Genomic DNA, 12,327 nt, shown 5'->3' with positions numbered 1-12,327 from the left:
GCGTATTGCAGTTACACTAACTGGATTGTCTTCGGCAAAACGTTTTGCAAGTGTAAAATCAACATATGACACTGACTTATCTAGATTGTAATAGTTTTTAAAAAATAACTGCATCATGACTTTGAGAAGATTTTGCATTAGGTACTCTGAACTGTATTTTTTCGTCAGCAGATAGTTTTTTAACCATAGAAGTACTTAAAGCTGCAATATCACAGATATACCATTTTTACAACTGTTTTATTTTTTTGTCTTGGAAAGAGCATCTTTTGCGTTAAAATCTGCAAACCAGTGATAAAAGACTGCTGAAAAAAGATCAGATCGCGGATTTTCATATTGCCGTTCCAAAATTATTGTTTTATGGCTTACACCGTTACTAACGGTTTAAGAATAATGCATAAAACATAAATTTTTGAACATAAATATAAAACTCTGTGATCTTCTTTCAGCAGTCTTATATAACTGGTTTACATGGATTTTTGAAACGTAAATTCTGTGAGAGTGCAGCTTTCAGGTTTACTTTTTAGTTTTTTATTATTTGTTTTGTTATTAAATTTTCTAAAGTAAATGCATACTTTGATTAGATTTACCATTTAAGTTTCTACCTTATTCGGAATAAGAGTGAGGTTGTGCTTTAAAATAAGTTTAAACCACCAGTAAATTTACATTTAACTGACCGTTCCAAGGTGGTACCTAACAATCCTTGTTAAACACACTAACATTTTTAATATATGCACTGCATTTGTGCAGTTTTGTACTGTTGTTCCATGTTTCTTGTTTGAGATTTTTTTTGTGTTCAATGTCTTTGGCGTTTACCTTTTGCCATTAAACGGGGATTATGTGTAAACTTTTGGCTACTGAGATCTGTAATTGTTCATATAAATGCTGATAACGGATGGTTCATTGCGTGGTGAAAAGTGTTTGTGTAGTTGGTTTAGAATAGTGTCACACCTCTAAATTAAGGCCCAGTCTGCAGAACTTATGAGACACAACTTTGAATCATGAACATCTTCGCACCCGATTCCTTTTCTATATGCCAGTAGCCTGGCGGTCGGGTAACCATTCATGAAACCGTTGGTCAGCAACCGCCAATATCAGAACAATTCCATCTTTGGAGGCGAATATTCGACCATACATACCGTTGGCAGACTCCCTAAACATTAAACCATGACTAACCAAAATTATATTCTCTTATCAAAATAAAAGTAATTGTAAAAGTCGATATATTTTCACAATGTAATTTGAGCAGTGCTGTATTTGATCAACACATGCGTATTTCATTAATCATTTTACGGATTATTTTCCGACGAAATTACTTTGAGAGGAACCTAATACAGTCTACGAATTCCTCAGTCCATGCGCTGGTTTTGCTGCGATCTAGCTTTGATGTTTGGATTTAGTTCTTAAGAGCTGCTTCCGACCTTGGCTTGGACAGCACGAATCAGCTCCTTTTTTGTGCTGTTTGGCTCGTTTCCGAGTTAATCTTAAAGTTCACTGTAAGAATTGAAATTAATATAAACCGTCTGTTAATTGGGTTATATAAGAGAATTCAGTCCGCGTTTTGCTTCTAGAACGTCCATGCAGACCTCAAGTACATTCATATATCAATTTGGATAAAATGCATAATTTATCTTAAAAATGGTAACCAGTTTACACTGATATTTTTTTCTGAAATTGCCTATCTTTGAGATGTTATGTATATCACTCATCGATGATTAGATACGTATTCATTTATGAATGACTTTCATAATTATATTCTGTCTTTGTATATCAGTCATCGGTGATTCGATAAGTATTAACTTATTAATGACTTTCATATGTTCTGTCTTTGTATATCAGTCGTCGATGATTCGATAAGTATTTACTTATTAATGATTTTCATATGTTCTGTCTTTGTATATCAGTCATCGATGATTAGATATGTACTTATTAATAAATGTATTCCATTAAATTTTTCTTTCTCTGTGTATCACTGAGATAAAACAAAAACGAATGAATCTTTATATTCAGTTTTCTGTCACTTTTGGGATCGCTGAATTGGAATAAAGATAGTCGTTCTTCAATCTTTAACTAGAGATTATTGAAGTTTCAACCCCGCGTTTACCGCTGCTTCAGGAGTACAATAGTCATATTGCTGTCAATAAACTGTTCCGGTCAAACCAAAATTGTTGTCTCCAGATTGTGTAAGTGGTTTGTGTCTATGAAGGATGTCTAATTTAAAGTGTATTTTACTTATTTGAAACCATCGTCGGACATCCATGGCTGGCCATCTATGTAACTGTAAAGTACGTGTATCACTGAGATGAATATAAAAGAAAACAAAACATCTCATGATGTAGCTTTCTGACCCTTTTGGGATCGCTGAATTTAAGTAAGAATATTCATTCTTGACTAGTGGTTTAACTAGTGGTTCTTGAACCCCGCGTTAGCCCCTGCTTGAGTACAAATACCATATTACTGTCAATGAATCGTTTTGTTCAAACCATGATTGTTGTCTCCAGATTGTGTACGTAGTATATGTCTATGAAGGATATCTAATTAAAAATGTATTTTACTTATTTCAAACCATGGTCGGACAACCACGGCTGGCCCTCTCTGTTACTCTCCATTATTTACCCGTGGGTAAATTCGATCACATTTCTTCGTGGAAGGGTGTGTCAAATTCATGATGTATTTTATTGCTACTTATTTTTATGGAGATCTTCGGCCAATGACATCACTCGTTCTAAAACGCTTCGTCATACTTGTCAAAATGGAGAATTAAATTATTTCGCATGTAAAGCAAACATATGCAATTTGCCGAGTGCTAAACAGCCTGCTTATACATACTCTATTGTTATGAACAAGGTAAGGACCAAATATAATACGATTGAGAATTGGAGTTATTTATTGTCTCAAGATCAATAAGGTTTCGAAATAAATAATATTTCATCTAGGATCATAAGGATTGAAAAGTTCGAAAAAGTAATTGCATTATACTAGGCGTCCATCTTTCATTGACTCCAAAAACTATTTTATTGATTGTAAACCGTTCTGTTCTGATATATGTTCGCTGTAGCTTTCATCATCATGCCTATATAGCATTCAACCAAAATATTTTAAATCAGCAGTAAATTTCATTTTCTGAAAATGAATAATAATATCGACTTAATACTACCTTAAACTCCGATATCCTCTGTAATAACACTCGCTTAGGCTAAACTTGATCTAAGTTTAAAATAAGTATCTAAGGTCTAATAGGTATATTAACTGTCTGCTCGGGGTTTATTATTTCAGGTGGGACTATTTTCCCGTTATAGATAACCCGTGCAATCGACCCCTTGTCGACTTAACAAAATAAAATTAAATAGAAAAGTGATATTTGTTCCTTAAAACGTACATATGCAAATTAGTCTGGTTGACGATGAATATCACTTGATGAAGAGTCGGACATCTAAAATCTGTTAAACACATCATCAAAATACTTTCACAAACAACGATAAATTAGTTATGTTAAGAATTATATATGTCGTACAAATTGTGTAAACATACCATTATGGAAATACTTTGTAGTAATACAAATACAAATTTCGAAGATTACAGCAAAAACAGCTTCCTCCCGCACACCATCAGGAACAAGAATAACTGCACATAAGACATGTTCTTGTGCAGATGTTCACTGCAAAGACACTGGTTCGCGCTACAACCAGACATGCCGGAGATCACTGCAAAAACAGCATTCTCCCGCGCACCATTATTGACTGGATCGCTTTTCAACCAGACTCTCTGAAGATCGCTGCTAAAACAGCTTTCTCCCGCGTACCATCATTGACTGGATCGCTTTTCAACCAGACTTCCCGGATATCACGGCAAAAACAGCTTTCTCCCGCGCACCATCAATGACTGTATCGCGCTCCAACCAGACTTGCCGGAGATCACGGCAAAAACAGCTTTCTCCGGCGCACCATCAATGTTTGGATTGCGCTCCAACTAGACTTGCTGGAGATCACTGCAAAAACAACTTTCTCCCGCGCACCATCATTGACTGGATCGCTTTTCAACCAGACTTGCCATAGATCACGGCAAAAAACAACTATCCCGCGCACCATAAATGACTGAACCGCTTTTCAACCAGACTTGCCGGAGATTACTGCAAAAACAGCTTTCTTCCCCGCACACCATCATTGACTTGATCGCACTCCAACCAGACTTGCCAGAGATCACTGCAAAAATATCTTTCTCCCGCGCAACATCAATGACTGGATCGCTTTTCAACCAGACTTGCCGGAGATCACGGCAAAAACAGCTTTCTCCCGCGCACAACCATTGACTGGATCGCACTCCAACCAGACTTGCCGGAGATCACTGCACAAAAAGTGTTTTCCCGCGCACCATCAATGACTAGATCGCTTTTCAACCAGACTTGCCGGAAATCACTGCAAAAACAGCTTTTTCCCGCGCACCATCATTGACTGGATCGCGCTCATACCAGACTTGCCGGAGATCACTGCACAAAAAGGGTTTTCCCGCACACCATCAATGACTAGATCGCTTTTCAACCAGACTTGCCGGAAATCACTGCAAAAACAACTTTCTCCCGCGCACCATCCTTGAATGGATCGCTTTATTACCAGACTTGCCGAAGATCACTGCAAAAACAGCTTTTTCCCGCCCAAAATCATTGACTGGATCGCTTTTTAACCAGACTTGCCGTAGACCTTTACGAAAAGGTCCCTCCCGCGTACCTTCAGGGACTCCCAACAGACGTGTCGGAGATCGCTGTAGAAAATGCTTACTCTTGCGCACCATCAGAGACTAGGTCGTCCTCGTACGAAACCTGCTGGAGATCACTGAAAAAAAACAGTTTCCCTCCGCGCATCATTATCGACAGAACACTCCCACCTGACCTACCGGAGATCACCGCAAAACCCTTTTTTCCGCGCACTTTCAGGGACCGCCAACCCATCAGACCTGCCGTATATTACTTCAAAACCAACAACCCCCCTGCACGATCATATACGGGAATGCCCTTCAGCCAAAACTGCTGGCGATCACTGCCGAACCGATTTTTCCCCAGTAGGATTAGTAATTGAATCGCCTTACATTCAGACCTGCCGGAAATCACATAAAATACATTAAGCCTTGATCGCTCCCCAATCAGACCTGCAGGAGATAACTACGAAAACAACTACCTTCCGCGCCTGATCAGGGACTGGAACGCCCTTTCACCAGTCCACTGAAAAAACCTCTTCCTCTCGCGCACCATCAAGGACTGGTACTCCTTATATTAAACCTGCCGCCCCGCACACAATCAGTGACTATAATGCTTCATTCCAAACCTACCGGAAGTCAAGGCAAAACTAGCTTCCTCCGGCGCACTAACAGGGACGTGAACATCCTTCCGTCAGACCTGTTAGAAACTAATGATGTTGACTAATTTTCTTTGTTTGCAGTAAAAATACTTTGTAGATTTTATCCGTTTTTAACGTTAAATATCACTATATTCCTTTTTGAGGTTTCGACCATTTGATTGGGTTACTTGGCTCTGGTCAGTATCAAAATAGTTGTAGAAGTAGAGTACAAGAGCTAAACACTTTTTTGTAAGATGTAATACGCATATATACAATACCTTGGTAAATATGTAATAAGATGGAGTATGCACTTATCGCCATGCACATTGCATTAAGCATAAGTGTGTTTCAAAATTCATACAACATAAGTATGGTCATATTTTCACGTATACAATATTTGTACAAAGAAGAATCGTTCTACATGTGCATGAACATCTAACAGGCGATAAGGTATCGAATTTTGGCAAAATATACACAAGATTTTCAAGCAAATGTGTTGGGTTTTAAATTCATTTTTCCGTTAAATGTCTTTTTATGTTAAAGTACCGTTATCTATGGTTGTTTGATAAGCGGCATGGCTAACTCAGTTGATATCTGACCTGGAAGAAGGGGGTCTCGGGTTCTATCCCCGGAATGGATGCATTCTTTTATGTCGTTAAAACAGTAATTTAATAAGAAGTATTTAAAACAATTGGAAAAAGAATGATCTATAACGGGTATGCATGAAATTCATAACCGTGCATAATAGCCAACGTGCTGACTGAAATCTGATCGTTATTTGCATGAGGAAAGAAGATCAGGTTGTAGTTTTACCCGAGAGGCTTTTTGTTCAACAAGCTGCTGATTTGAAATCAAATCGGCCAGGTATTGTTTGACGCTATTGAACAAGACTATAAAGAATATTTTGTTTATTATATTGTTAGCTTTCTCATGTAATGACCAGCCCGAATGAACTATTAGACACTTCATGAAAATCTTCTTATACTTCAAATTTCTATCCCATATGCCAGGCGCCTGGCAGGAAGGCATTTGGTACACGTTAATTTAACATGTTGCTTGACCAGCAAACGGCAGAATCAGAATAAGCCCGTCGTGGGTCCTGACTATTCGACCACCCACTTCGTAGACTGACGCCCTATACGGCCATGACGGAAGAAAGAAAATAAGCTTCTCTATTCAAAAGCGTAAATTATCAATCATATTATGGATTTTTCCCAAAGATATTACTTTGAGAGAAATCTGTAAATTATTTGTGTTTAATGCCACGAATAGAGGACATCTGCGAAATGTAAAAGTTACTTTCGTGATAGAGTCTACGAATTACTCTATTTCTTCATAAAGTCTATGATTTATTTAAGCAAATTTCGTGATACAGACACGAATTGTTCAAGTGAATTTCATGATACAGTCCATGAGCTGTTTTTGCTGCGATCGAGCCTCCACGTAAAGGTCTAGTTCAGCCTTAGAGTTGCTTCCGATCAGGGCTTGGACAGCATGTACCAGCTCCCTTTTCCTGCTGTTGGTCTGGTTTCTGAGTTTGCCTTTTATTTCTTTGAAGGAGTCCTGGATAAACGAACCATACATGTAACCTGCAAAAGAATTTAAAATGATAAAAGCCGTCTGCTAACTGGATTCAGAGAAGAATTCAGTACGCATTTTGAATCCAGAACTCCAGTATATCTCAATTTGGTAGGCAATATTTAGTATTTTATTCGAAAATGGTTTCCTGTATACACTTTGTGCAGTTAATGATGTTTTTTCTCTTTAGTTAATCATCTGATGTATTTATATATAAATGACTTTCATATGATATGTCTGTATACATCCTAGATAAAAATTAACGAAACAATGTATATATTTGGTTTACAGGTCTTTTTGGCATCTCTGAATTTGAATTAGAACAGCGGTTCTTGAATGTTTAACTAGCGGTTTTTTAAACATCAACCCCGCGAAGCCGCTGTTGGAGGAATAGCTAATAATTTTACAATTGTCATATTTCTGTCAATGAACTGCTTCGGTCAATATATATGCAAAAAGCTACAGAAACATGCTCAGTAGCAAAAAGTTTAAACATAAACCCGGTTTAGTGGCAATAGGCAAAGGCCAAAGACATAGAACACAAATTCACAAACAAGAAACATTGAACAGCACACAACTCTACAAACAGCACAGTGCATAAATATATATATATAATTGGTATGTTTAACAACAATTGTTAGGCAACGCCTTGGAACGGTCAGTAAAATGTTAATTTACTGGGGGTTTATGTGCACAAACCTCACTCTTATCCCAAAAATTCTTAATAAAGATAAAGCGTAAAGATAAATCTTATCAAAGTATGCATTAACTTGAGGAAACTTATAAATAAAACAATTAATAATAAAAAACGAAAAGGCAAACCAAGATCGAGGTCTTCATGTGTAGTTTTGTATCTATGGATGTACTCTAATCCAAATTGAATATTTATTGTTTAAAGCAATCGTCGGACAGATACGGCTGGCCCCTTTTTGTATCCCCATTCTTAAGCCATGGGTAAACTCATGCATAGACAATTTTTCAAAGACACTGGCGGTATCAACAAGATAAGAACCAAATATCGTACTGTCGAGATTTGTAGTTTATGTCTTGAATTGAATGCAAATTCCAACTACTAGAAGCTGTGTAACTAATAACAGGATTTGTTTCGAAATCAATAATAATACAATGGTTATATGGTGCATTGACTCAACAATTGTTTCATAGACTTAGAAGAAATCAATACGAGTATACGACTTAAATCTCCATCCGTGAGTCCTAATAAATGTGAACCGCAGCGGTTTTTATTTCATGTTTACTTTGCATTCAACGCTTGTAAACATTCCAAAGTTTAACATTAAATCTCATTTTCAGAAAATGAAAAATACTACCGACTAAATACTTCCTCAAACTCATATCTTCTCAATGATAACGATTACTCACGCTGGACTTCAAACTAGACAACAATTAGTTATCGTGATATGACTTCCTCTTAAGGTCTTACAACTTTTCAGGATGTCAATATAAGAACAAAATAATATATCAACAAACCATAGTGAGATTGGCTTAATCCTGTGATGCGGTAATGAAGATATTTTGTGAAATTGAGGCGAGTGTATAGTACACAACTTTATTAACTCAACCAAAGTGCAAAACATAATAGAGTTAAACCGGATTGTTTAAATCAAAATTGTTTTGAAAATGTAAGACTACAGCCAACATACCTAGGACTGCTCCGACGAGTGCTCCGCCTCCCCCTCCTAGCAGCCCACCGACCACAGCTCCACCGATCGTAAAACTCATAATCGAATCTGATTTATTCATAAAGTGGTATTGTCGGTTTATGATTTGGAGTATGTGTTTATGTATATTGCTGTGTTTAAAAAAGTCAAGGGGCCGGGCTTACATAGAAACTTAAGTCACATAAACTAAGCCGAGTATTAATATTGTTGTATTATCATTGTATGTGATTTAAAACCCGAACATATGTTCTTGTCATATATAAGTCGTGCAACCGGCCCCTGGTTAAGTTATTATTGTTGTTGTTATTATAATTGTCGAATTGACTGTGGGGATGACGATGCTTATTATAATAACAAGAGTCGGATATCCAGAAAATGTAAACCAAAAATATATCACCAGAATACTTCACAAAAAGTGATTAAGAACGTGTGTTTAGTATCATATACGAAGCTAAAATTGGTATGATGTGAACATTTGTAAATGATATATTATGGAAAGGAAAAGAAGTTATACCTTGACTGGCATTATCCCGAGGAAGTTCCTTTTGTTTTGATTCCAATATGAACATGAGATGTTTGTAATACTCAACATATTCATCACAGCTGTCATACCGGTCCATAATTTTTTTTGTATTTTTGTACGAACTCACTTGTGCATGATCTGGTTTAAACAAGGTTTAGTAAATAGCAGATAACATGACACATGGCTGAAACAGCCACTCAACCATATAAGTAAATGTGTCTACTGTATAATATCATGTCTGAGTTCACACTCAAGAGGCTAAACAGAATAAATCATTATTTCACAGCAACTTTCGCTTAAGTATTGATAATGCAGCTTGCTGAATTGAATCACTTTGAAGTTGTTCATTTTTCGTCACGTACTTTAATAGAATAGGCATTTGTAATGTGTCTCAATCTAGACTCGTTAACACGGGTTAATGACTTATGTTCACCAAATTCCTGAGTCTCAAATATTTCTTTTTTTATCAAAACTGCTGTGACAAATTATATGTTTTATTATATGGTTTTCGTGGAATAATACAGATTTATCAGTAAAATTAAGATTGTACTGTACTGTTTAAAACAGACAAAATTCACACAACAATTAACTGATATTGATACTTTTTAAGCCCACCCGCTTAAACATTTGTCAACAACCAAGCGTTGTCTGTAAGGGAATCAGAGGAAAATCTGACAGTTAGTGGTGATTTAATACTCATGTATTCTAAATCTTGCTTCTTGTTTTCTTGAAAGAAATACTCCCACACAGGCCCAATTCTGGAATGATACAATTTAAGCTTGTCGTGATGAACAACTCTTGTTTTTGGAAGTTTAAAATGATTCAACATCAGGTCGTGTATTTTCGCTGAAATTATAAAAGTCCTTTCAAAACATTGGTTAAAATTTCTTGGATTTTTCAACACGCGTTATTTTTTTCCAAACTCTAGACTAAGTCTCCAATTTCAAAAAATTAGAATGTAAATTCGAGTAGCATAATCTCGTTTTGGGGCGTTTCAAAAGTTTCAGTAAATTTTTGTGCCATTTCGTATAAATTCATTAATTTCATTAGCAGATTTAAAATCTGAAAATGTCCAAGTTTACTTTTTATTTCAATATGGAAATAAAAGTAATAAAATACGCTAAAATGCACTCTTTCCGACTTCAAATTATTAAAGTTTTCTTGAGAGGAGTAGCCTCAAACCACAATGCAAATTGTTTATGACATAAACTTTCGGTTCTAAGGTAGGGGCTTTTGTCAAAAAGTTGCGCCCCTAAGCTACGTCCCCTATAACGTCAAATGCCGAAGTCACCCCTGAATTTGTCGTTTGAATAAGTGCGATCGCTGCCACCATCCAATATGATACTTTGGGCAATAATATATATATAGCAGTTAATGTTTTTCTTTATTCTATTTTGTTTTTAGATATTTACTTACGTTTGCATATAATGCACATGTATTGACATGTTAGAACAATACATATGTTGGATACACATAACAGAATACATATGTTAGAAATTCTATATCGCAGTACATATTATCAATATTCTATGGTTATTAGATCTGGGTTCTAGATTTAAGACGAATCTTATTATGTATAGTTGGTAATCTACAATTCCTATTTTAATTTCTTGGTCGGACTAAAGTATCAAAATGATGAGGCAGAATTGAAGTGGCACTATATAAGCGATGCAGAAAGTAGTTTCTTAGTATGACATCAGGAATATTTGCCTTTCCTGTAGAGAAATTTAATCTAGAATTTTTTGCTTAATAACGTGTGTTACGTAACGTAAAATTGCACAGAGATACTTTACAGAAGTTGTTTACTGTATAGCTGTTACACTACAAGATGTATTCGACTGACTGTTTGCTTTGAGTTTTTGTCGTGAACTGAAAGGTATAGACTTAGTCTTGCTTAAATTAAACGAAAGCGCATTATCGATGAGCCAGTTACAAACAAACTATAAATCTTCCGCCAAAATATTTTCGACTGTAGATCGGGTTTAACCAGATATTTAAAATGCTGAATTATCTGACACAAATTAAAAAGAATAGCGGTCCTTAGATAGATCCCTTATGAACGCCACATGTTATACCGCAGATGAGAACTAGACACATGAACTAATTGTTTCCTATCAGTAATGTCAGACTCACTTATCGTATGCTTACTGGTTGGATAAGGCATCTGAATCTGACGATTACAATCAATATTTATTATCATTGGAAATTAACAATTTGCATAAATATCATGTAAAATCTTACTTGTCGAACACAAATATATTGCCATATCGCGTTGTTTACGGCTCACTAGGGCTACTATATCCGGAATACGGTGATCCACCGTGGTAATAATTAGTCCATAAACTCATTCTGCATTCGAGCGAAATGCGCTTTTTGGTATTCTACTGAAGTCTGCCGGACATTAGGATACGGTTATAAGGCCAAACACATAAATGATTGGAGAGGGGATCCTTGAAAATAAAAATGCACTCGAAAAAAAGCGATAGCTTATATAGGCAATAGGTAGATCGCGATACATTATATTTACGATCGGAAGATTTCTCCCGTCTCAGATAAGGTGTCGGCCCACAACGAAATGCTACCGGGTCATAGTACCCCTTAAAGTAGTTCTTAAAAAATGTTTCTCCCCATTCATGTTGCATTTGATGATGTGCACATTGTATTATTGTATGTATTTTCAAGTTTATACATGATTTATATCATACTTGAAGATAATTTTGTGGTTTTGAATGATATTTTGCAGGGCCTCCTTCTTGGGTAAATGGATTTAAAGATGACCTCAGAGCTGCGGCCATGACTAAGGCAAAGAACGTTATAGATAGTGACTGTAAAGAAATGGTGATAGCAGAAAAAACAAAACTATCTTGATATGGTTTTCTGGTGGTAAATCAAGTCACCATAAGAGTTTCCAAAAAATTTGACCATGCTGTAAATCATTATCTTGCCCACGGGCAAGGATAAAGCATGTATCCGTATGGAACTCATTTTTTATTGTCATAACACAATTACCTCCCTTGTTGAAGACCGTCGTCTGCAGCATCATGGAAACCTCGTCTATTGTGACAATATTTGAAATCAAGGTCAATTATTTCTAGCGTCAAATGGCACCAAAAACGTTTTCACGTTGCATTCAAAAAATGATGCTGCACTCTCCTCAATCCTATTTGAAAAAAACGATTTGACTATTTACATAATCTGAATCGATTTGCAAATATCCATG

General features: G+C 36.2%; 1 protein-coding gene across 1 annotated transcript; it reads right to left on the bottom strand.

Annotated features, from left to right (window-relative positions):
- Positions 1-6,663: 6,663 nt before the first annotated feature.
- On the bottom strand, positions 6,664-9,380 carry LOC128206210 (uncharacterized). Its single transcript, XM_052908521.1, has 3 exons — positions 9,099-9,380; positions 8,567-8,653; positions 6,664-6,916 (listed from the first exon to the last, which is right to left on the bottom strand). Exons 1-3 carry the CDS (start codon positions 9,202-9,204, stop codon positions 6,714-6,716), a joined length of 396 nt encoding a protein of 131 aa, XP_052764481.1. The 5' UTR covers positions 9,205-9,380; the 3' UTR covers positions 6,664-6,713.
- Between the last annotated feature and the right edge of the window lie 2,947 nt (positions 9,381-12,327).

This window comes from Mya arenaria, chromosome 10 (genome assembly GCF_026914265.1).
Source record: "Mya arenaria isolate MELC-2E11 chromosome 10, ASM2691426v1".
NCBI lineage: Eukaryota > Metazoa > Mollusca > Bivalvia > Myida > Myidae > Mya > Mya arenaria.
This window is presented reverse-complemented; position numbering and strand designations above follow the sequence as displayed.

Excerpts from the sequence above, each read along its gene's own strand:
- LOC128206210 (XM_052908521.1), bottom strand. The coding sequence starts at position 9,204 with ATGGACCGGTATGACAGCTGTGATGAATATGTTGAGTATTACAAACAT. Across the intron at positions 8,654-9,098 it reads TCGGGATAATGCCAGTCAAG|ATTCGATTATGAGTTTTACG; the intron begins GTATAACTTCTT and ends TGAATAAATCAG. Across the intron at positions 6,917-8,566 it reads ACTCGTCGGAGCAGTCCTAG|GTTACATGTATGGTTCGTTT; the intron begins GTATGTTGGCTG and ends ATTCTTTTGCAG.